The sequence below is a fragment of the Hemicordylus capensis genome, chromosome 5 (genome assembly GCF_027244095.1).
Source record: "Hemicordylus capensis ecotype Gifberg chromosome 5, rHemCap1.1.pri, whole genome shotgun sequence".
Taxonomy (NCBI): domain Eukaryota; kingdom Metazoa; phylum Chordata; class Lepidosauria; order Squamata; family Cordylidae; genus Hemicordylus; species Hemicordylus capensis.
Genome location: NC_069661.1, coordinates 60,225,652 through 60,252,424, shown reverse-complemented (window position 1 = coordinate 60,252,424; position 26,773 = coordinate 60,225,652). Strand labels below are relative to the sequence as shown.

The window sequence follows — 26,773 nt, the reverse complement described above, 5'->3', positions numbered from 1 at the left end:
GCTTGTTAGCAACACATGAAAATGATAACATTGGTATTTTATGTATTATAAAACCATAAGCACTGGGAGAAAAATCTACTGAAACAGGAAATAGCCAAATCATATTCTACATTACAATACAATGAGAATTGCCTGGATTATTTTAGCCACTACTCATGTTACCTTCAGAGATATGGGTGCACTCCTGTGAGTCATACCTATGTCTCAAGCAGGAGGAAAACCTAATGTAACAACCAGAAGGCACACATCTATCCCTAGAGAAGCATCACATATTGCAAAACTCTGGAAGCAGCTTAGAGATCACAGATCTTCTGGAGACAAATGTATCCACCCTGCCACCTCCCAGGTTTCACACTCATGCAAAGATGAGACTTGCAAGAATCCACTTTGTGTAACTTTTTGAAGACATAAGCAAGCCTTAGTAAAATGGCTGGGAATGTTGCTGGTGACATAGATGCAGCTGGAGAAATGATGTACAGGAAAAACTACTTGATTTGAAATGTTATAAATAAATATGTATGTATCTGCCATAGTCTTTGCTCTTGTATAAGGATTTATAGCCATCACTTGATCTGAATGGAGTTCTGATATTCCCAATGTCTATTTGGCATTAAGTAGTTAGAAGAATTCTTCAAAAAAAAAAAAAAAAGTAACATAACATCTATGAAATAAAAATATATTTCAAGACTAATAAGTTAAAGCAAAATTCAAATGTACTTCCAGACTGCATACATTTAAGTTAAGGTCATTATCATGAGAGGTTTTTATTTGCTAAACTCAAGCAAATGAGAGACTATTACTTTTAAAAAATGATGGCAGACATCTAGAGCAAGGAAGCAAGAATACAGAGAGAAGAGCAGACTAACAGTACTTCCAGACTAACTGCACCCATGCATTGGGGAATTTTTTGACAACTTCCTCTTCCACAGGAAGCCCTCAGTGCCACCTGAAAATATGTCCTTGAGGACTGCACAGCCCTTCTGTGTGCAGAAGGACACTTTGGGATCCAACTCAAATGTATGTTTTTTTCTTCAGAAGTATTATTTTATTCCTATGAAAATATATATAGATTAATCAACTGAATAATTAAAACTTATAAAATTAATTGACCAAGATGTCCTTGGTTAGGTTATAACCTCATAAAACAGACAAAACACAAAAATAAATATATCTTTGCACCCTTTTGCATGGATCATGCTGTATGTACTTAATATCCCACGTGTTAATTGAAAAATATCAACACAATCCATTATAAGTGATATAGAACTTACCATAATCTTTCCCCTTTATTATCTGTAGAATCCTTGCTGATGACCTGTTCTTCCCATTGGAGTCTGAACAAAGTATTGTTAAATTAATATTTACATCAGCTGGGTGGTGATCCACAGCACACCTGTGCAACAACAGTATATTAAAAAAAGATAAAATAGCAAATATTTTGCTATTCATTATTTTAATTTCTATATAAGTATGTTTTCCCCACCCAAAATACTTATGTTAAAGTACAGGGCATTCCCTTTTTATGTAAATTTTGTTCAAAACAGTAGTAAACAGTATATAAACACTGAGAAACAGGTGGCAACACTGGTAGTTTGGTCAATGAATGTCGATTTATCTACAATTTATTTAGAACAATAACTGTTTTCCCCCCCTCTCCATTTGGGGACACTCATTTGTTACCACTTGTGGGAGAATTTGTTGGTGAAAAACATATTATGTGGGCTGTAGGAATACTGCTGAAAATGACATCTTACTCCTCCTTGATGTAACATCTAGGAGAACTTGTAAAACAGTCATGTTAAGACTTTCCTCACCCCATTCTATGCCATTGGCTGTAGCTGATGTAGACAAGCAAACTGCTGCAGTATGTGGAAAGTACTTCTAGTTTGTGGCTTCATATAAATATTCAGCTAGTCCACAGTTTCTTCATAATAGAGGCAAATACTTAATGCTTTAGATCAGGATGTTAGTGAAATGAAGAGACAAACATGTAGCCCTTTATTTTCACTAAAGCCCCAAATATGCATTTGAACATCATAAATGGAGAAACTGAGGACTATCTTGGAAATTTAAACATAGGCAAGGGACTATAGTTCAGTGGCAGAGTACCGTCTATCCATGCAGAAGATTCCAGATTCCTGTCCAGAATCAATCCCTGGTATCTCCAGGGAAAGCTGTGAAAGACCCCTGTCTGAAACCCCATGGAGCTACTGCCAGTCAGTCTAGACCAGGGATTCGCAACACTGGGTCCCCAGATCTTATTGGACTTCAACTCCCATCATTCCCAACCAAAGGCCACTGGGACAGGGGGTTATGGGAGTTGAAGTCCAATAACATCTGGAGATCCAAGGTTGAGAACCCCTGGTCTAGACAATACTGAACTAGATAGGCCAGTGGTCTGATGCAGTACAATAGTTGCAAACACGTAATGCCTTACATTGGGATGTTTCAGTGTTACAAACTGGGTGTCTGATAGCAAGGAAAGATGATTTGGAAATTCCAAATCAGAATGCTTATTTACTTTTGTGTACGAAGCACAGAAATTTACACCATTCCATATCTTGATAATAACTACCAAGATACAGAGTTAGTCTTGTGCTAGCAAGCATGAATGGTCCACTTTGCTAAGCAGGTTCTATCTTGGTTTGCATTTGGATGGGTAACTGCATGTAAGTACTACAAGATATTCCATTTAGGGGATGGGACCATAGCTCAATGAAGAAGCAAGCATGCAGAATGTCCCAAATTCACTCCCTGACATCTCCAGGTAGGACTGGGAGAGATTCCTGCCTGTAACCTTGGAGAGCTGCTGCCAGTCAGTGGACCAATGGTCTGACTCTGTATAAGGCAGCTTCCTATATGGATTTCTGAGCTTACTGTGCAAACAGTAAATCAAAATTGAGGGATCTGTGACATAAAATGGTCTATCCAAGGTATTGGTCCTGTGCTCAGCTTCATGGGATTTTGGTCTCAGGCACATCACTGTACCAATGCATAACAGCATAGTGAGTATACCAAGGTTTGGTGTGTATAATAATACTATACATGCCACCCTTGTTATTTGCAGGGGTGCCGTTCTCACCTATAAGTGCAAATATGGAAACAAAATAACAAAACCTTACCCCATGGGAATCCAGGGGTTATGTTCCTTAAGCTAAAAAAGGGCCAAAAAAGCAGAAATAAAGGGAATAAAGCATGGTACCATGTTCCCCAGGCCTCCAGCTCTCCAGCAAGGCCCCCCAAAACCTGCAAATCCTCCAAATTATTGTGAATTTTTGCCACAAAATGGCTCCGTGTTCCAAAATGGTGGCCAGAAATGAGATCAGAAGTCATTTCTGGCCACCCAGAAACTGTGGATAGGCGACTTTTGCCTGTTATAAAAACTGTGAATAAAGAAACCGTTTATCTTATACCCAACTACAGACACGCAAATCAGTATCCATGAGATTGAGGATAATGAAGGCCACCTGCATTTAGTTGAAAATGTACAGATATTTTTCCTGTAAAGCCTGTTCCAAATATATACTTATGAAGCACCCATGAAGAACAAACATTTACTCTGGGTTACATGCATTTCTTCCCTTCCCTGTCTATATGCATGTATGAAAGTCTTCTCTTAATATTATTAAGAGAATTAGTTTCTCCTTCAGAAACATTAGCTCCTTACCTGCCTGGATTGTGAAGTCCATGGGCAAAAATTTCAGGTGGCTGATTGGTGCTGTTAAAGTGTGGGTTGCTCCATGGTATGGAATAAGGCACGTTGCAGAAATCAGTATCTACATCCAGGCGCAACACAGAACCTGTAAAATCACTGAGAAAGTTGGAGGATAACATAATTGATTTTAAAACGGATTTTTACTTGGCAGTGTTCTTTTGTGTGGTACTGCAACAAATGCACAAAATCACCCTGTCGAGGGGCAACTTCTGTAGATTTATTGCAGCCCTTTCTTCTAAAAAAATGATAAAGTGTCAAATCGAATGAGGCAAACAGCGGGATTATACTTTAGAACAAAGATTATTGCTATTTGAAGAGTTTAAGGCAGGCCTGTACAACATAAGGCCCGGGGGCCGGATTCGGCCCAGGGGGGCTATTTTACTGGCCCCCAGGTATCCTGCAGCAACACAGGAGCTGGAAACTGCTTTATAGCGCCATCCTGTGCATATTTTCTCAGACATATGTTCCATGGTGTACCCAGTAAGGCTTACTCTCATGTAAGCATGCCTAGGATTGCAGCCTGAAAGCAATGACAGTTTAGGGAGAGGAGAGGACTTGGCATTTGTTTGGGGCTGGCATGCACTCCAGGGGCCCCACTGATTGAGCAGGGACAGGACCTATTTTCTGGTCACTATCCTTGGTTAAAACCATGAGTCCATTGATAGGAGGAATAGATCCACAAGTAATTAATAATATTTTTAATTTTAATGTAATAATGTGCTAAAATTGACCTCTGCCTCTGCACACCAAGCTGTGGATGGTTCCGACCCACTAGGGCATTTGAGTTGTGTAGCCCTGGTTTAAGAGATCAAAATGGCACATTTGCAGGTGCTTGTGATGTTCACTGAAAACATTTGCTTGACGTGTTCCTCCGCTGAAGGACATGCCTTGTTGTTAACAGTAATGGGTGGTGACCAAAAGTATAATAATTATACAAATAAAGTGGCATTTATTAAGAATTCTTTCCACCTATATGAATGTGGTTTTTATTTTGCTTTTCAGGTTCACTCACTAGTAAGTTAGTAGGACAGGAATGGTGTAAAAACACCCCAGCTAATTGAGTAAAGAGGCACCTCTTAAAGTGGTGGTTCTCTTACATTTAACAGAGTGGAAGGAGCAAAATTGTCCCTATCCAGCCCCAGCATAGCATCCCTCCAGTGGTTGTTGCTGGTGTTTATGTTTCTTTTTAGATTGTGAGCCCTTTGGGACAGGGAACTATCTTAATATTTATTATTTATTTTCTGTGTAAACTGCTCTGAGAACCTTTGTTGAAAAGTGGTTCATAAATATTTGTACTAGTAGTAATCAAAGTGGCCAACACCCAGAGCAAGGAACCACATGTGGCATGAGCACTGTTGCGCTAGAGCAAGGAAATGGCTTAGTTGCACTAAAAATGGGGATTGCACAGAGGTGCTGTTGCGCAAGAGCATTAGTTCCCATTAAAGCAGATGAGGCATGTTGCAGCTGTGCAACTATTGCACAACCACAAGCATGCTTGCAGTAGCACAAGACTAATCTGAAATGCAAGCTCCAGGCTTGGCGCTATTAGCTAGCACAGCAGTTTTGTGCTGGCATAAAGTCCTTCTGCAAGTGGTTTGTTGCTCTGGATGACGGCCAGTGAGATTTGCCCCTGCGCTGTGATGATAAATTAGATTACTTACTGATTAGTTATTTTCCAATTAAATGGTAAATTTAGAACTATGGGTGGGGGGAGGAATGAAGAAGAAAAAAAGAGAAAGAAATTTTATCCACTGGTAGTTTTTGTACCTTAAACCATCCATCTCCTCCATATCATCTATAGTGATCATTCCATCACCAAGGAATATGTATAGTAATCCATCAGGACCAAATAGCAGCTGCCCTCCAAGATGTTTTCTATGTAGCTCTGCTACTTCTAGGAAAACTCTTGCCGTTCTCATATCAACCTGATGTGGATTTTTCCTGCAACATACACAAAAAATAAAAAATTAATGCCACTATTTGTTTCTATTCAAAATATGTCTAATACATTTTATCTCTGTCCTGGCATCATTCTTGCATTACCTGAGAATGGCAGAGATGAAAGGTTTGTGAAAGGCTGCTTCCCACAAAATACGCTTGGCCCCAAACCCCTTTAAACACAGAATTGTGGGCAATATTTGCTGCCACTCAGGAGGGATGTTTCCCTCAGTGCATTGTAATTTAACCCTAAAGATTCTGTGAGGTTTTTTCTTCTTCTTTGTCCTCCCTGTGGCAAAAGGCAATACAATCCTTATTCCAACCTAAATGTGCCTCTGTTTCTAATTCTAGTTGCAGGGGAAAGGACATAAACTGAGAATGGACTTTAAGGAATGGTTAGAGAGAGGTCTCACTAAAACTTCCCTTTATGATCACATTACAGATCATAGCAGGTTGAAGCAGTTTGAAGGTCACAGTAACCAAATACATGCAGTAGGGTTGCAGACACTGTGAGGAGTTAATATTTTGCATGTGAAAGAAATGCAAAAAATAAATGAAAACAGGAAAAAATGGGCAAAGGAATATAGTCCATATGAGCTGGGTACAGAAACCATCACAAGGACTATTTATGTTGCTCCAATGTCATTGATTTGCTAGAGCAAGACAATGGTGTGTTATTCATTGCCCTGCACAGACCTGAATTAGTCAGTTTTTGCTGCAAATTCTTCAGTGAAGACACAAACTTTCTAAAACAAAAATGTTGTATGTCAGCACTTTCCAACGAGTTAGAATTTTGTATCATGGGCAAAAACTGCACATTATTTTTAAAAATGCATTATTATTTTGACATTAGTACAGCTATAGATAAGAAAAGAAAGAAGTTACAGAATGGGACAAGGTAGTGTATTTGCTGCAGCTTGAAACTGCAACTATTGCTTGAAGCTGATCATTGATGTTTTCTGATAGTATCCAGATGTGCCCCCCCATAAGATTCAGAGGGAACCTATTTAAGAGCTAGACATGTAAAGTAAGGAAAACAAGGCTTGAGTGATCCCAAAAAAACTAAGCAAGCATTTTAAGGCACATTGTACACAGAAAATTGCTGTCAAAATTGCAAATGAAATTCATACCTGGAAACGGTGTATTCTACGACCCTAAGAATATGGTCATGAGGCCCAATGGCCCATCGCTCTTGGTTGGTGGTATAAGACACATACAGCTTTCCATTTTTTTTGTAATTGGGATGGAATGCAAGGCTTAAGAGACCCCTTTCATCTCCACCCTGCAGTCAAATGAAAAACACAAAGAATTGTGAAGTTAATTATGTTCTTTATTGTGTTTAAGAAGGAACCCCCCAAAAGTTTCTTTCATTCTTATGGGTAATCTTTGCCCGGCTCCTTTCTTCCTTCCTTTCTTCCTTTTCTGACTACAACACAAAAAAGGATTATAAAACATTTCATCTGGATTGGAGGTGGGGGGAGCACGCTTCTTAGGAGTTGGACCAAGACAATTGTTTTGCGGAGCTATCGGTACACAAGCCTCCCGACTCCACTTTTATGGAGTGATTTGTGAGTGTAATCTTTGGGAAGCCATGAAGACAAGTTTAAGTGCTGTGGAGAATTCTTTCCTGGATTACTAGTTTGCTTGTTGTATGCAGAAGGCAAATAAAAAAGGGGTCTATAATCAGCAGTCACTTCAAATCCAAGTATCCAAGTCCTAAAACACAGTGCCAACTCCCACTGTCTTGGCAATATGTTTAGAAAACAGTTAAATTGCTTGTGTAATATGTAAACCTTTGTTTTACCCTGGAGGCAGATACATCATTTGTCACAACGATGGTGGTCTGTTCATCATTGCTAGCATACTGTAGGTAATAAGCAGCCTCCAGTCTCTCTGCCTGAAAGCATCATTTTGCATGGGGCCCTATACTCCAAAGGTTTTTATTATTTCAAAAAAACAAACAAAAAAAAAACAACAGAAAGTGCCCAAACATCTTTCTTGTGTTATTTATGTTTGCCACATAGATTAGTACAGTTAAATGCTTAGCATCAATTTCATGTACTGTGACAATACAAATGCCAGCAACAGAATGCAGAAAAGACCAAAAGGGAATGGGGTGTGTGTGTGCTCTACGCAGAGCAGAAATGTAAAGAGCACCAAATAGACTAGCATGAATACATTCTTACACAGAGTTTCCAGGGTTTTTAAAAATTAATACATAGAAAAGATTATCATCAGAAAATGATGAAAATACAGTGCAATGTATTTCCAAGCATTGAAAGAGCTAAGCATGTGCTGGATTATTTCACAGAAATCAAATAGATTTAAAAATACCCAACTTTGCCATCAGTGTGCCTCACTGTGCATAGAAAATATCATGCAAGGATGAGAATACTGTATTGTTTTACCTCTCTCTCTCTCCCCCTCCCTCTCTCCCTCCCTCTCATATGTGCGTGCATGCACACACACACACATACACTTCAAAGGAGCATAGATGAGCTGAAGAAAATGTATATGGCTTGCAGAGCCAGTAATATCAACATATTTTAGAGAAAATAGAATCGGTAACTTTAAAAAAAAAAGACATTGGCAGTAGATATAAAAGATAGAGGCCACCATCCAGAGAATGCCTTAGTAGCATACAAGACCATTCATGCATGTACTTGGCAAAGAGGCACCTTTTAAAGAAGCACCTTTTAATTCTCTTTATTGAGCAGGGGGAGAGTAACTGGCCCTATACACCCTCAGCACAGTACTTCCAGTGACTGTTGCTGGTGTCTGTCTTATGTTTCTTTTTAGATTGTGAGCCCTTTAAGGACAGGGATCCATTTTGTTTATCTTATTTATTTGTTATTTCTCTGTGTGAACCACCCTGAGCCATTTTTGGAAGGGCGGTATAGAAATCAATCAATCAAACAAACAAATAAAAATAGTAGCTTTCTGCCTGCACCGCACATTTCCCCCTCCTTATGCTGCATGAGAGGCCACCATCAGAACCATTCTCGAACTTCCCCAGAATGTTGGTGCAGCTTGTCTGGCAGGATGGAGGCCTGCTTTCATAAAGGAGATCTCAGGCACATTTTATTCATACTTTGCATTTCATTGTGACCTCCAGCTCTGCTCATGACAAAAAAGGCTTGAAAATGACTGAAAGTGACATGAAAATGACATGGAAATGACTGAAAGGCAAGAGTTGTTATAGTCTGAAGATCATATTCACATTAAAATGCATTAAAATGCACTGTTAGCAACACTAGTGGATTTTTTAATAAGCTAGTGACTATTGATAACTTAAAACCTAGTGGCTGACATGCCCCACAGCCTTACAAAAGTGAGGCAAGAGCTCCATCCTTGCAAGAAGCCAATAAACTGTGTGTGAGGCTCACGTCACAACTGCAGCACATGGGAAAGAGAAGGGGAAGCATTTTTTGCTTCACTCCCTTTTCCACAAAAGCTCAAAAGCTCTTTTTGATGACCAGGAACATGTTTGTGAGACCCTCACGGTCATATTCCTGAATGCAAAAATAACTGTCTTTCCAGCAGCAGCCCACCATGACTTGTGGGATGCCCCTCTAGAGGGTCCTATGACTAGGGCCATTAGGCCAACTAGGCAGCCACCTAGGGCGCAGACCTCAGAGGGGCACAGTGCGGAGTATCAAAATGATTTGTGTACCAAAATATTTTCTTTTGTATTTGAGAAAGATAATTAAAAATGGGTGTATTAACTATTCTTGCAATTTAAAATAAATTTAGCAGTTTTATGTTTTGTGCTTTTCATTTTTTTCTACAAAACATCTGTTTTTGAAAACTGAAGTTGAAAAAAAAAATTGTGTGTGTGTGCAAATACTTAGCCTTGCCTAGGGCGCAAAATAGTCTGGCACTGGCCCTGCCTGTGACCTTTGGGGAGAGCTCTTTTAGGGTTCAAGTGCTGCAGCCAGAAGAAGAAAGGTGTAAAACTCTAGTGTGTGTGAAACCTCATACAGATAGCTTTGGAACTCAGCCACTGTAGAGCAATCATATAACCCTTTAAACCACATTATGATCCTGCATGGATCCACTCAGCTCATCACATTAATTAGGGCATGTTAATTCAATTTCATCATCACCCCCACCCCCATTACCCCCATCACCACTGTCATTCTTTAAAATTCCAGTAACAGAAATTTCAACTTGGTCTGAAAACATCGTCATTCAATATAATGTTTAGAAAATGTAAACAGTGTATTTCAACATCATCACAGATTCCACAACAGATAAATATATATATATCATCTAAAAACACACACAAAAAGCTTACCATAGTACCAAAATATCCTGTTAAAAACAATAATGTGAGCATACAGTCCACAAGGCTTTGGAATCCATTGTGTATTAAAGCTTATATTTAGGGAGAGAGTTAAAAATGGAACGTGTGAGAGAGAAGACATGACAAGTTTGATAATGCTATGTAAAATGGAACAGTATACAATAGACCTAAGGCCTTTGAAAATGTGATGCTTACCAAAATTGGTAAAAATCAGTAAAATGCAAATCTGATTTTTTTAAAAAATCAGATCAGTAAAGTTGGAATTAATTCAAAAATTATTATTATTATTATTATTATTATTATTATTATTATTATTAATTCAATTTCTATACCGCCCTTCCAAAAATCGCTCAGGGCGATTTACACAGAGAAATAATAAATAAAATATCAAAATTAATTTCAGAAATATTGCAGAATTTCAGAATTAGTAAAATGGAATAGGATTTTCCCCCATAGTGGTGAATGGGAAAATTAAAAAATTACCAGTTGGTCCTAGAGTCTTGAAACTTGCCACATATGTGGGGAAGAGGGCCAGGCCATCCTTTAGTGAATTTTAAGAGAATTGGCCAATCCCCTGATTTTTGGGGATTTGTAAATTCTTTTGGTAAAAATGGTTAAAAATGGTGAAATCTAGCAGAGTTATGAAATCTGGAACACATGAAGTCCACATTGGAAGGACTCTGTGTATTCCCCCCACACCCAAAGCTTAAAAAAACAACAGTGAAATTTGGAAAGATTTCTTTAAAAATGGCTAAAAATGGTGAAATCTGGCTTGTTTCAAGCCGGAACTTAAACAAAAAACTTCTGAAACTGAAGAATCTTCTCAGACCATCATTCCACCCCCATGTGGAAGCATCTGCCCTTTACATTCATAAAAAGAGGTAACAGCATGCCCCGTTTGCACCTTCTTTTGTGTCTCCTGAATGGATAGGCATACAGTTATGAAATCTGGCATATATGAAGTCCACATTGGCAGGTAAAGTGTGCCGTTGGTGTTGACTCCTGGCGACCACAGAACCCTGTGGTTTTTCTCTGGTAGAATACAGAAGGGGTTTATGATTGCCATCTCCCGCGCAGTATGAGATGATGCCTTTCAGCATCTTTCTATATCGCTGCTGCCCGCTTTATTTAATTCAATTTATTTTATTTTATTTTATACATCTATATACCACCCCAAACCAAAGTCTCAGGGCGGTTCACAATCATAAAACAACCATACAAATAAATAAAACATTAAAATTGATTAAAACTCCAATAAGCTGGCTTAAAATGAATAATTTACAATATTTAAAATTACAAAAGCTAAAAGGCCTGGTTAAAAAGATGAGTCTTCAAAGATCTTTTTAAAACCGCTAGAGATGGGGAGAGTCTTATGTCAGTGGGTAGTGCATTCCAAGGTCTCGGAGCAACAACGGTATACGGGCGGTATACAATGGTATAAGGGTGGTAAGGACATAAGGCCAGAGTAACTGGCCCTATCCACCCCCAGCACAGTACTTCCAGTGACTGTTGCTGGTGTCTATCTTATGTTTCTTTTTAGAATGCGAGCCCTTTGGGGACAGGGATCCATCTTATTTGTTTGTTATTTCTCTGTGTAAACCGCCCTGAGCCATTTTTGGAAGGGCGGTATAGAAATCGAATTATAATTAATTATTATTATTGTTATTATTATTATTAGGACAACGGTATAAGGGCGGTATACAAACCAAATAATAAATAAATAAATAAAATAACAGAGAAAGCCCATCCCTGAGTGGCCACCAAACGACTTGAAGGTAGCCACAGACAGGCCTCCCATGACAAATGCAGTGGACGATGGGGATTGTGCAGAAGGAAACACTCTTAAATACCATGGGGCTAAGCTGTTTAGGGCTTTATAGGTTATAACCAGCACTTTGTATTTTGCCCAGAAACCTATTGGCAGCCAGAGTAACTCCTGTAACATAGGAGAAATATGGTCTCTTCGAGATGACCCGGAAACCAACCTGGCTGCTGCATTCTGTACCAGTTGTAGTTTCCGGAATAAGTACAAAGGCAGCCCCACGTAGAGCGCATTGCAGTAATCAAGTCTGAAGGTTACCAGCAAATGTACTATTGTTCTCAGGTCATGAATCTCTAGAAATGGATGCAGCTGGCATATCAACCGAAGCTGATAAAAAGCACTTCTGGCCACTGCCTCAACCTGAGCAACCAGGGAGAGGAGTGAATCCAGAAGCAATCACAAATGGCATACCTGTTCCTTCTGAGGAAGTGTGACCCCATCTAGACCAGGCAGGTCAATATCATTTCCCGAGTAACGACCCCGGACACAACAAGTACTTCCGTCCTGTCTGGATTCAGTCTCAGTTTGTTATCCCTCATCCAGCCCATTACTGCCTCCAGGCAGGCATTCAGAGAGGATATGCCTTCTCCTGATGAAGTTGACATGGAGAAATAGATTTGGGTGTCATCAGCATACTGATAGCATGCAGCACCAAATCCCTGGATGATCTCCCCCAACAGTTTCATGTAGATGTTAAAAAGCATGTATAGGTGTAGTATAAGGGATGTGCATGTGTGTGTATTAATTATTTATAAAAATGTGTTTATTTTTATACTGCCCAAAACTTATGTCTCTGGGCAGGTTACAACAAGATAAAAACAAAGGTAAAACATTAGTTAAAAACAAAACAAGAAATGTAAAAAACCATAATTTAAATGTTTTAAAAACAATATTCTAAAAACAACATTAAAACAATCAAAACAATATCAGTTAAAAGCCTGGGTGAACAGATGTGTCTTTAAAGACTTTAAAAAAAATGTCAGAGATGGGGAGGCTCTTATTTCACTAGGGAGCGCATTCCAAAGCCTCGGGACAGCAATGGAGAAGGCCTGTCCCTGAGTAGTTGCCAGACGAGTCGGTGGCAAATACAGACGGACCTCTCCTGATGATCTCAATGGGCGGTGATAGGTATATCATACATGATATAGGTCATGTTTCCCATAGTCTGGGAAATATACCAGCGGGGATTTGAACCAGCAACTTCTGGCTTGCTATTCAAGTCATTTCCAATTCCCCACTGATATTTGTGGACTTTTTGGGGAGGAAATTAAAAATAGAAAAAAGGGTTAAAGCAGGCTTGTTTCAAGTCAGAACTTTACAAAAAGTACTGGATCTGAAGCCCTCCCTAGGACCATCATTCCACCCCCATGTGGAGGAAAAAAGACCTGCCCTTTAATTTCAATGGGACTATGAGTAATATTCCTCATGTTATCCATTCTTTCTACAGGGCAAACTATCTACCTCATCCACATGACATGAAATTTGGGCTGACCTGAATTATTTGCTTTTAACAAATCCCTGTTGGAACCATCTAGTTGCCTCATTTCTTTCAGGCGCTTACCAACATACAGATTTTTTTCCATAAGTTGATCTAAGGGAGGGGCTTAGCTATAGCTCCTTCTATGGGAGAGGCCATAGTGGTAAAAGACTTAAAAATAAACCTGGATGAATCCCAAATTCAGTCTCCAGCATCTCCATGTAAAATGTCTTAGATGGAATGGGAAAGACCATAGACTAATACCCTGGAGACATTCTGCTCATCAGAAGAAACTGTACTGGCTATGTGGTTTGAATCAGGATTCAGCAGATCCATATTTCTTTAATGTTTTCCCAGATATAGTCCTGAAGACAGGCTAATGGCTATGTGGTCCCCCCAGTTCTCCTTCTTCCCCTTGCTCTACATAAATCAGAATATTGGGAGGATGATGGAAAATCACAGACAATTACAAGCAGTCAGAAAACACCCATGTAGAAAATTAGTTCCATCTGTGTTTCACTCATTGTAAATGAATGAAAAGTATGTTTTTTGTTGAGCATAACTATAGTATTGTATGGCATATATCGATAACTGTACAGGTGGGTCTATGTGCCCAAAGAAATGGGTACAATGGGAGCTTGGATGCTGGAAAGCAAAAGGTTCAAGTATGAGCAGCTCTGTTCGTCCCTCAGGCCTTCCAGTCTATGCTTCTGTCGGTACAGAAGTGTGTGGTCCTGTGTGAGTTCATGGGAGAACCCATACAGAGAGTGGCATATGTAAGCTTGATTTTACAATGAAGTAATTACTCAAATTTCATTACCTTAGAGAATTGCAGTCTATGGGAACAGAATCACAACCAGAGTAACGGCTTTTGCCTGCTCTTTGCTACCATAGGAAACATTGCCTATGTTGCAGGGGGATTTTAAGATATCAGGGTAATGCGCAGGTACACACACACACACACACACACACACACCCCTCTAATAATGCAATGTTTGTGAGATAATTGTTCTTAGACGTTCTGGACCGATGTAGTTCTTCATGCAAGACTCTGTTTCAGTATTCTACCATTTCAGTATTCAAGTAATTCACCCTCTCTTGGTCAGTGCAGTTTATGCAATGTCATGAATTGCCTAAATACAACATTCTCCATTGTGCAGGACTACACAACTTTGGCTCTCCTACTCATGTTGAACAACAATTCCCACTGTCCATTGTGGCTGGGGATGATGGGAGCTGTAGTCCAACAACAGCTGGAGGGCCAAAGTTGTGCACCCTGCTCTATTGGGTATTGTCACATAAAATTTTTCCAGTAGGGCCAGATTGTTTGATAAGGCATATTTTTGGCTTGCTTTACTCATGATTACTCATATAGTTCATGCTATTATAGTTGCCAGATTCTTTCCTTCTCTGGTACCAGGATTCTCTCTTTCTCTCACATAATTCAGGAGTTTGAGATGAACCTGCAACATCTGATGAGATGGGCTGAAGATGGGCTGCCATTTCTTCCCCATTATCCAACCTTTGGAATATGCTCCCTGCTGCAATAAGAGCATTTCCTTCTCTGTTTGTTTTCAGGAAGACCCTCAAGACTCTCCTGTTCTTGCAGGCTTTTAATTAATTAGAATTAATTTTGATAATTTTTAATAATTGATTTAATAGCTGTTTTATGCTATTGTTTTTATTTGTGTCATGTATTTTAATCTGTGTTGATTTTTAAATATTTTTAATTTTGTACACTGCCTAGAGATGTACACATCAGATAATATAAAAATATGATAAATAAATAACTAATAACCTGGAGGGGGTGACATTTTTATTACTTATCCACTAGGTATAACATACTAGAACACATATGTCTGTTATTGAAAACATTGCTAATGAATTGTCACATCAGTTCAAGGTTCTTCATATGGACTAATAATAGCTTTTCATGGCGAAATTCCAAAGAAGTAATTCAGTTCCTTTCTGAGGTGGTTCATTAGTAAAAACATCAGAATGTAGCCCCAGAATGCACTGTCTGCATTCTGCACCTTTGTGACACCCCCATCCCAGTTGAGCAGCTTATAAAACACTTAAGGTCAATGGTTTTCCAGTTATTCAAGATTATGCTGCCCACTTAGAATGTAAGTTTACAAGTTCTTCAATTGCATTTTACCTATTCAAAGAGATCTGCCTTTGATGCTCCTGTCCTTGTAGAATAGATTTCTACTTTTATGTAGGGAAAATTATTCAGAAAGGAACAAGTCTACTGCCCTAAAGATATTTCAGTCTGCAGATTACTAGGTGAGTCCAGGACCAAATTAAAGTTATCCAAGCAAACCGCAATAATCTGAGGACAATGAGAGCATAAGTTCTGTTATGCATTCAATGAGAGCATAACAAAACTTGATGTTCACATATAAACTTTAAGCCTTATATGCAGTCCTAAACATATTTACTTGGAAATGAGCTCCATGTAAATGAAAGGGATCTTTATCCAAGTAACGTGTTTATCAACAGCCTTTTGGAAATGTTACTTGTTATCCTAAAACAGTGGGCACACGTGCTTACAGAGATAACATCAAGAATGTACAATGGGTTATTGCTGTCTGGTCACTGACTTTCCTAAGGGGTTTAAGAATGCTGAACCAGTGTGACATCAATATGGCCTCTGAGACTGATTCTGAGAGCTTCTGCTGAGAATCCCAGCACACAGCAGACATATCATATACCATATATTTGAAAAATATGCAGCCAGAGTCAGAGTGATTTGGGTAGGAGCCCAGTGTGCTGAGCGGTGGGGGGTTATAAAAGTTTCTCCCCACAGTGAAGTGCTCTAGTTTTCTTTCAGACTGTGAGTAAACAGATTGTGCAACTAGGGCAAAGCATGTAACACTGGAAATCGAGGTCTTTCTCCTCACCCTCTACCTTCACTCAAAGCTTTCCTCAGAATTGTGCCCAAGACAGCATGGATTGCTGTTGTGGACTTGGAGCACTTGGACAAATATGACATAATATCCACTTTCCAGTTCCTTTCCATCCATCCAGTGGTGCACCTAGTTAATTTTGGTGCCCGGACCGCTCCCGTCATAGGGCTCCCCCAATGCAGGGGGGCCTCCTGCCGCCATTCCATGCCTGCCTCACCTCGCCGAACCGCCAAAATCTACCTTAATTTCAGCCACCAATGTGCATGGCCGGGGGTGGGGTGTGTGTGTGTGAGCTGAGCAGGCCTCTCCCTGCCCTGTGGTGGAGGCAGGAAGAACAGACGCTGGGCCTGCCCGTTTGGCCCACTGGCCCTTGAAAACTGTGAGGTGCTCCAGCACATTGGCGGCTAAAATTAAGGTAAATTTTGGTGGTTCAGTGTGGTGGGGAGGGCATGGGGTCGTGGTCTGAGCCCCCTGGAAGGCCCCTTGGACCCTTGCGGGCCCTGAAGGGCCTTGGAGGCCACTAACCGGGGCCCCAAGTTCCGGGGGTAAGCACGCCTCTGCATCCATCCTGACTATTTTGACCTTTTGAAGTTTCCCTTTGACAGTTTATTTGTTTAGCACATTTATAATTGCTAGATCAATTGAGAAAAATGCTGACATCATTGTATATCTCGTGCCATTATATCTGTCTACAACACCTGCAAAATGTCCTGGCCATGGAAGTAAAATATTTTGTTTCCTTGGTTAAAAACAACTATAGACAATAAAATCAACAGTTAAAAACAGATGATTAAAATTAAAATCACATTTAAAATTCAACTATTTAAGGGAACGCCTTCTTCGGCATGAACCCCACTGCTCACCCAGATCTGCTGGAGAGGTCCGTCTGCAGCTGCCACCAGCTCGTCTGGTGGCCACTCAGGGACGGGCCTTTTCCGTTGCTCTCCTGTGGCTTTGGAATGCGCTCCCTAGTGAAATAAGAGCCTCCCCATCTCTGACAGCTTTTAAAAAGTCTTTAAAAACACATCTCTTCACCCAGGCTTTTAATTAATGTTGTTTGAATGGTTTTAATGCTGTTTTAAAATATTATTTTAAAATTTTAAATTGTTGTAATGTGTGTGTGTCTCTTCCCCCCCCCCCATTTTTTGTCTTAATGAATGTTTTACTTTGTTTTTATTCTGTTGTAAACCGCCCAGAGATGTAAGTTTTGGGTGGTATAAAAATGTTTTAATAAATAAATAAAATAATAAACTAAAAGCCTGACCTAACAGGTGGGTCTCCAATGCTTTTCTGAAGGCCATCAGAGATGGTGCAGTTCTAACTTTGGTAAAGGAGTGCATTCCACAGCTCCAAGGCAACTACTGAAAAGTCTCACATTTTGCATGGACAAGCCCAATCCCATGAGCTGTTCCTTGTACCACCTTTGAGTGCTTCAGTTCCATACCTGAATGGGTCACTAAAGAGTGTTGAGGTTGTGAATCTGTTGTTCACTACATGACAGGGGCGTAGCAAGGTTGGAGGGGGCCCAGAGACAAGATTTTAAAATGGGCCCCTCGCTGATACACACACACAAACACACTTCACAATATATCGTGCACTCACACTCACATCCCCATTATGAATACGGTGAGTATCTAGTTCACATTGAATCTAGTTTTTTTACTCTCTGCTCCTGCCGATCTCCAAGAGACTCAACATAATTCATAGGGGTTGCAACATGGGCGGGTGGGGAGTCATGTGATGTGCCTCTGGGGGGCCCCTTGAGGCAGTGGGGCCCCAAGACGACTGCCTCCCCTTGCCTAACGGTAGTTACGCCCCTGCTACACGATGATTTCCTTTTTGCTGGCCCAGGTGACTCTGAATTAGGCATTGCTCTCAAGCTTGCATTTCAGCAACTGGCTGATAAGCTAGCCACCCCATTGGTACCAGAAAAGATGAAAGTCCTTTGACCTGTCTTTCCTTCCTTGGTATTGAAACTGACACAGTTTCCCAATTTTGTAGGCTTTCTCTTCCTAAGCTATTTAAGAGAGCGCCTCCTTTTACAATCTTCTGGAGAGGTCTGGTTATGGTTGCCAGCAGCTCGTCAGGTGACGACTCAGGACCAAGCTTTCGCTGTGGCTGCCTCAGGGCTTTGGAATACGCCCCCTGCTGAAATAAGAGCATCTCCTTCTCTGTTTGTTTTCAGGAAAACCCTCCAGACTCTCCTGTTCCCAAAAGCTTTTAATTAGAATTTTAATAATTTTAATAATTTATTTTATATTGTTTTACTGTGTTATGCATTTTAATCTGTGATTTTTAATATTAAAATGTGTACACCGCCTTGAGATGTACATATCAGGTGATATAAAAATATGATAAACAAACAAATAAATAAGCTCAAAGAGTTTCGGAAGCAGTCCCTCATTTTTTGTGCTGCTAAGAAGGCTACCCTGATGGAGGAGCAGATTATTACTGGGCACCTTATTTTTGCTGTGGGGTTATTTTTCTGATTGTGCCTTTCTTTAATACGACTTGTGGGATCAGGGCTCATCACCATCTGAGAGTCACTGCTGAGATTAGGACTGACCAGCACTTTTGGTTGGATTTTCTTTGGGACTTTAATGGTGTCTCCTTTTGGAGAGGTTCCTTGAGGTGGAGCACCTCAAGTTTATTCTGATACCACTGGACCCCATGGTTTTGCATTGTGCTTTAGAGGGTGTGAGAGTTTTCAGCTGTGGCCAGCTGATTGGATCACTCAGGGTTTGGCTCATGACTTTAACGTTTTGGATTTCTTCCAGTTGTAGTTGCTCTCCACCTTTTGGCCACTGATTTGGCTAACAGGCCCATCCACGTCTGGTGTGACAACCAGGCCACAGTTCAGGTTATCATCAACTCTCTTATTTCCTGTGGCCTCAGAGTCATGTACTTTGTCCACAGCTTTACATTTAAGTATCTCAATATTTACATATTGGCTGACATGACAGGCAGCTCTCTGTCAACCCACCAGGACTTCTACACAACTTGAAAGGCAGCCCTACAGTACAGCATGATGAGGTTGTTGTGGAATGATGTTAAACTGCATCTGGGCAGCTGCACAGCACTCCTTCCATTGTTTCCAACTGTATGGCTCCAAGAAGACTCAAGCCGGCATGTGAGTGCTATCAGTCTCCAAGCCTGACTGAAGCACTCCACACTGGGGGAGGTTGTTGTCACCTATTGAAGCTGCCTTTACCTGAGTTGCTATCTGCATTCTTGTTAATTGTGTATTGCAGATTGTGTTTAATCAATAGAGTGACCTGAATTTTAACTGATGTCATGTGTCTTGCCTTTTATTGAGGTCTGGCCACAAATGGATGCAGGTACATCAGTCTCTGCTGGAAGTATGAGGCCAGCTCAGCATACAATTAAAATAATAAAAATAAGACCAATAAGGAAACTTCATGCCAAATAGGCAGACTAAAGAACTGACCCAGAATATACGGTTTTGCATTGTTCAGCCAATCACAGTCAACCAACCAGAAGTTAAGGGAGAAAGCAGCTGCACTTGGCGGTTTATTTTAGGTTTTATCCTTATGTCTAAATGTCTTAGAATACTGTTTTCCTAGAGATACTGTGTGCTCCCAGAAATATAGTGCTTCTTTCTCAAGTTGAGAAGCCTGAGTTTATTGCAGAAGAAAAGCACATGCTGCGCTGCAACACGTGCTGCAACTTACACATGCAATTCTATAATTGAGAAAAAGGCTGACACCATTGTAAATCTGAGGCCATTACATCTGTCTACAACACCTGCAAAATGTCCCTGCCATGGAAGTAAAATATTCCATTTCTTACATGGTAAGAGAAGAGTTGTTTTTACAGCCCAGCCTAAGTATATACGTGCTGGTGAAACCAACTTTAGCATTGGGCTGTGCCTGAATAGGATATTGAAATGGTTGGGAGATCCTACCAACCAAAATATTGCTAATGATGAAAATGCTTGGCTAGGATAAGGAATACATGACTTCTGACCTCTTGTTTCCATAAAGGTTCTTTTATGAACTGTAGCTAATATGGTGGTCATGCAGCTAAAGGCATTATCTTCACATCATTAGGATGAAACATAACACTAGAAATCCCTGACTTCATTCCTTGAGGTTTCATTGCTATCTGAGATTATATATTTCCCATTGTAAATCTAAATAAGAACTTGTGCTGACCTTTATTAGAGCAAACATTAAACAATTTAGTAAGATCACTACTATGAAAGGAAACGTTTTTTGAAAAGTGTTTCGGACCACCAAGAAACAATCATAAATTTAAGGAAATGTGAGGTTTTGACCATGTGACTTCCCCTGCAGACTTATGCAACATATTGTTGTGACTCAAAGGTCATACTTTTTTAAAAAGGTACATTTAAAAGAGATTTATAGAGTTTCTATTTAAACAATGTTCATATCAACAATTTAAAAGGTATATGTTACTAAAATAACATATAAAAATCGAATTCATATGACCCCCTTGATAAAATAGGTCAATAGTTAATTATGTAAACTAGAGCTATAATAAACTCATATCTTTTAATGGACAAGCAAATAGTTATTAATGATAACATTTTAGTTATTTAATGGCGTATGGGTTCATTTTTAAACTGGGAATGAATTTCTTTATTTCATTCATAGCCTACTTTATCAGTAAATTTGAAGGTGGGGAGCAATACTCAAAACAATTAACATTTCTTGGACTGATCCGTGTAGCACTCCACATAGCTTGCTCATGTGGATGAAGTATCTCATATTCAGGCTGACTTAGACGCAGACCCCACAATTACTGCAGTGTTTGATATGGAGGTGTCCAGCAACTCCGGCAACTATGTGGTTAGGCTGGATCAGTTTCAGAGCCCCTCTCACATATGGTGTTGAACAAAGGAATAGTATGATCACCTGACAGGCTTAATTGCCTATTTTGGGGACTTGGGGCACTAGCTACTAGCATTCTTCAATGTGTGATCATCACTGTCAGAATGATAGCACCAATTATTCTAGTAATCTAACCACAACATGATATGGTGGATGGACTAGGTAGAGAAGCAGCCATAGAGTTCATTGGTGATCTTGGGCAAGCCAAGCTTTCAGGATCACCTACCTTACAGAGGATGATAATAGAGGAGGAGGAATATAGCAAGCTGCCTTACAATGAGTTAGATCATTGTTCCATCTAGTTAGACCATTGGTCCATCTGACTGCAGTGGCTCTCCAAGTTTTCAGGCAGGAGTGTTTCTCAACCTACATGGAGATGCCAGGGATTAAATGTGGGACCTTCTGCATGCAAGGCAGACGCTCTACCACTGAGCTATGCCCCTATAGGAAAACCATGTGTGCTCTGAGTTTCTTGGAGGAAAAGGAGGATAGAAATATACTGTAATAAATAAGATCATTTGCTTAGTAGGAGAGATTCTCAAAAGAACACAAAAACAGCCCTGTTGGATCAGGCCCAAGGACTATATAGTCAAGCATTCTGTTTCCCACATTGGTCCACAAGAGAGAGAGAGAGAGAGAGAGAGAGAGAGAGAGAGAGAGAGAGAGAGAGCGAGCAAGCATGACACACATAATAATTTTAACATGAGTGTTTTTTGAGGGCACAAACAGCAACTGAACTCACAAGAAGGTATACAAGAATATGCATTAGCAGAAACATTTCAACACACAACATAATATATCCTCATCCCTCATATTTCTTTTGCCACTCTCCCCTTTGTCTCTAAAGCACCCAGTGTAGGTCACAATTGCACTCGGCCACCCAGAGCAGTGCCCCACCACTCAGGAGAGACTAAAGAGGATTTGGGGGCGCCCAGGGGTTTGGAGCCACTGGGCCTTGACCTTGAAGTCCAGGAGTAAGAGCACCACTGTGTCCAAGCCCCCTTTTAAAGCCATCCAAGCCAGTGGCTATCACCACATCCTGTGGCAGAGAATTCCATAATATGCTTTCCATCAATGTACTAGGCACAGAAGTTAAGCTAACCGGCCTGTAGGTAGGGATGTGCGAACTGGTTCAAATTTGAACCGGTTCAAATTCAAACCAGGGTGGTTGAAAGGTTCGAATTCGAACTGAACCAGCCATCAGGTTGGAGCTGCAGGTTCGAATTCGAACCAAACCAGGGGGTGGTTCGATTCGAACTGGTTCAAACCGGTTTGGACATCCAAGAATTGGTAGGATGGTAGCTGCCACCCAGGGGTACCTGCCACCCAAACCCCAAAGCAATCGGACACTCGTACGATTTTTAATGAATTTTTGAAAATTATTTCTATTTTTTTCTCATAGGGTATAATGGGACTTGAATCAGCCCATTATTCCCTATTGTGGAGCACCCATGGATGCCAACAACTACCCAAACCCTGAAGCAATCAGACAGTACTACGATTTTTTATGAATATTTGAAATATTTTCAATTATTTTTCTCATAGAGTATAATGGGACAAGAACCAGTCCATATCCCCTATTGTGGAGCACCTAGGGGCACAAAAGCGGGGTGGGTGGTATACAGACAGGGGTGCCTACCACCCACAAAACCCCATGGCAATTGGACACTCCTCTGATTATTGGTGAATTGTTAAAGTATTTTTGAATTCCTCATAGGGAATAATTAGGATTGCAGCAAATGTATAGCTTCACGTCAGGGGGAAAGGGGTGTCGTAGAGCGGAGTGTGGTGGGTGGTAGTTCCTAGGGTGGGCAAGGAAGCTAAAAGAATTATTTGAAAGGAATTGAGCAAAGGGCTGATTTTTAAGTGATTTTTGAAGTTTACGAGTCTTTAAGGTTTTTCTCCATAAAGAAGCATGGAGGTGTCAGCAAATGTATACTTCACGTTGGGGGCAAAGGGGTGGCCTAGAGCAGAGTGTGGTGGGTGGTAGTGCCCAAGGGGGGCCAGGAAGCTATCAGAATTATTTGAAAGGAATTGGGCAAAGGGCTGATTTTTAAGTGATTTTTGAAGTTTATGTGTCTTTAAGGTTAGCAATGAGAGTGGATTCATGGTTTGCCACTGAAAATCTTATATGCTACCAAAGAATCTACACTCAGAACACTTCCGAAACAACAAAACCCAGTACCCCATGGGTTAGCAACCCATGGGGGTGGTTGGCACCCTCTTTGCACTAGACCACCACTCACTCTGGGCCACCCCAGCACCCCACAAGTGCCTTTAAGGTTTTTATCCATAGGGAAGAATGGAGGTTTCAGCAGCCCCATAACTGCACTTGGGGGTGCTGGGGTGGCCCAGAGCGAGGGTGCCAACCACCTCCATGGGTTGCTAATCCATGGGGTACTGGGTTTTGTTGTTTCGGAAGTGTTTGCTTTCTTTGCTTCTTCCAGAAGCCCTTTCTTCCTAAATACAACCCCATTGGCTTCAAAATCCATGAAGGACCAACAGAATCAGCCTCATGTTTCCAACAGTGCCATTAATAGTGATTTCTACATATGTGGTGAGCTCTCAGTGGTACATTCCACATCAATAACAATGAGGCAGCACACAAAAAAGTCACTAGGGAGGATATAGGCAGCAGGAGAAAAAAAACTTTTAAGAATAAAATGTTTAAAGGTTTAATTTTTTAAAAAAAATAAATGGGGTGAATTTAGAAGGTTTTAGGAATATTTTTGCTTCTGCTAGAAATAAACCACTACACAACTTAATATATTACTTGATATTTGAAGCCTATATTGGGTCCATATCTAACTTGTAGCCAAGCTTATAGCATAACTTGGAAGGGGCAATAGTTACCCCATTCTAGTTACATTATAGGACTGATCATGTGCTCACCTGTGCAGAAGTGAACATGTGCAGTAAGGAGTGGGATCTTACCCAATTGCCCTATTCTGCAGTGTCCACATATTCACCTAAACCTGTAATAGGACTATCCAGACATTACATTGTACAAACATATAGGTATCTCCATGTGTACATGTTTTGATGTGAATTACTGTATACATGTTTATTTTAAAAGACTGCACATGAGTTCATTTTAAAAGTCAAGTGAACTACTAAAAATGTAAAGTTCAGACTGGATGTACTGTTGTACATGCATTGAACATAACCAATATATAACTGTGTGTATTTACAGATCAACAATGGTACATGTATACTGAACATAAAGTATGCATAGGGCTTGTGAATGAGTCTATGTGTGTACAGCTTATACAGGCAAAAACTCTCTCCATAAGGACCCAACATTTTTCAGTGTCACCAACTGTACATATAATGTGCATACAGCATGTACTTCCATAGGCTTTTAACAAGTTAAGGTGAATGTGTGGAGGGCAAGGGTGAAGGAGGCCAGTAGGCCCAATGCTCTCCTCCTCTGCATGTTAACTTTTATTAAACATGTGAACAGTCCTTATTGCTGTTAAAACTGAAGAAAGAACTAACTGAAGTCCTGATATCAATAATATATCAGGACTTCAGTTAGTTCTTTCTTCAGTTTTATATCAATAATATATTCTGCCCTAATAAAAGATACAAAACTCTGATCCTAATATGTTTTCTACCTTTTCTATGAAACTATTTATACAGCTGAGCCTGAACCCTTAGGACAGTGCAGGCCATGAATCTATATCCTCTATAATAATATGGTAGAGCGTGATCCTGGGCCTGTCTTCGGTCCGTGTCTTTCTTGGTCGTTCTGAGCATGCGCAGAGCGCATGCTCAGAACAGCCGAGAAAGATATGGCCGCAGGGACATGGGCGGCCATGTTGGCTCCCGTAAAGGGGGAAGAAGAAGCGGGAACCGGGGAGAGCAGAGGCGGCAGCGGCGGGAACAGCCCTGCCGCTGAACCGAGACGGAGAAGCGAGAACATGGAGGCAGTGGAGGGGACATGGAGAAACGGGGACATGGAGGCAGTGAGTGGGGCCCATGGCAGCGGCGGCCGCGGCGGGGCAATGGTTGGGGGTTGCGGGGCCGGCCCGGCAGCGGCCGGGCAACCCGCAGTGGGCCCCGATACCAGGGGCAGAAGGTGGGAATGGGGGGAGCGGTGGCTGTCCGGCAGCCGGCCGCAAAGACAGACAAGCGGCAGCAATGGCCACGGCAGGCTGCGTGGCGGGCCCGCCACGGCCGACATTGGACCCAGCTGCCGCCTCCTGCTGCTGCTTCGCCGTCACTACCAACATTAACTGGAGGAGGAGCGGCGGCCGGTAATAATAAAATTTACAATTACGGGGGGGGGGGAGGGCAGGGGGAAGGGCAAGAGGGAGTGGGGCAGGGGTTAGGATCCTCAAACCCCTCTTCTGGAGGACAAGGGGGACAGAGAGGGGACCTGAGGATAATCACTAGGCCCAGGGAGAGGGAGAAAAGGTCCCAATCCCCCAGCAAGATGGTGGTGTTTTCTGCAACAGTTCTGTATGTTGTGCTGAACTCCCGGAGGGCTTCTCAGGGACCAGCCTGCAGTCCCCATCAAACACCCTCCACTCCTGGGGCTCAAGAGGGGAAGCCAATGCCCACAGCAATGGTCAGGGGACCCCCAGCTGTGCTTTCCATGTGGGTGTTCAAAGCTTCCCCCCCCACAGCTGAGAGGTGGTTGGAAATCTCTTTGGTGGGCAGCTGTTGAGGACAGAAGTCAATGAGCAGGAAAGAGCGGAGGTCTGATCCCACTGCCATGCCCTGATTTGAGACTCAGATCGGCAGAAATGCCCATCCTTTCAAGCTAATTTCAGGCTGAGTCCGCAAAGGAAGAGGACACAGGAAGTGGGGGGGGGGGTGGCTAGCAGCTCCCAGAGCGCTCCCTGTAGCAGCTAAAGATGGTGAGGCCCCAAAGGAGTCTGGAACAGGCCTGACGGAGGCTTTCTTCTTTGCAGACCTCTTCTTAAGCCGTACATCTTTTGTCATCTTTGCCTGCTAAGATGCCTAGGACAAGCAGGACAGAACTGGAAAGGAAGAGAGGATACCAACGCCTAAGAGTAAAGAAGTCTCTCTCTCTGGCGGAAGGGCAAACGGGGAGAGGGGCAGGGGGGAGGGCAAGAGGGAGGGGGGCAGGTGGGAGGGGCAGGAGGGAGTGATAAAGGGGGAGGGGAAAGAGGGAGTGAGAAAGGGGGAGGGGAAAGAGGGAGTGGGGCAGGGGGAGGGGAAAGAGGGAGTGGGGCAGGGGGAGGGAGATGAACAAAAGGGGGAGGGGGAGGGGCAAGAGGGAGTGGGGCAGGGGGAGGGGCAAGAGGGAGTGGGTCGGGGGGGCAAGAGGGAGTGGGGCAGGGGAAAGGGGCAAGAGGGACTGGGACAGGAGGGTGAGAGGGAGGGGAGGGAGGGCCAGAGATTGGGGTGGGAGGGAGGGGAAGAGAGGCAAGAGTGTGGGGCCAGAGGAGGCGGTGGCCCCAGCTGGGTGGAGGAGAGGGGAAAAACGTAACCCAACTAGCGCCCGTTATTTTAACGGGCTTGAAAATACTAGTGAAGCTATAAACACACTAAATAAAATGTAGTGAAAAAGGCATCATTGACTTAAAACACCGATGAGTTTACACTGTTTTAGATGTTGGGATAAACCAGAAGCTTTGAGATTCAGAGAATCAAAAAGTATGAAATTAGAAAGGCAGCATCAGAAAGATTATGTATGTCCATAGATAGATAGATAGATAGATAGATAGCATGACAACCATGTCATAGCACAGCTGTGGAGT

General features: G+C 41.6%; 1 protein-coding gene across 2 annotated transcripts in view; it reads right to left on the bottom strand.

Annotated features, from left to right (window-relative positions):
• Nucleotides 1-26,773, bottom strand: part of HHIP (hedgehog interacting protein) — a 136,427-nt gene that overhangs the window by 32,731 nt on the left and 76,923 nt on the right. For both annotated transcript variants that reach the window (XM_053258129.1, XM_053258130.1), the window contains exons 5-8: nt 6,784-6,935; nt 5,483-5,656; nt 3,668-3,811; nt 1,272-1,393 (exon numbers count right to left, since the gene is read on the bottom strand). In XM_053258129.1, coding sequence (XP_053114104.1) covers nt 1,272-1,393; nt 3,668-3,811; nt 5,483-5,656; nt 6,784-6,935 — 592 coding nt within the window. The remainder of the gene's footprint in view (nt 1-1,271; nt 1,394-3,667; nt 3,812-5,482; nt 5,657-6,783; nt 6,936-26,773) is intronic.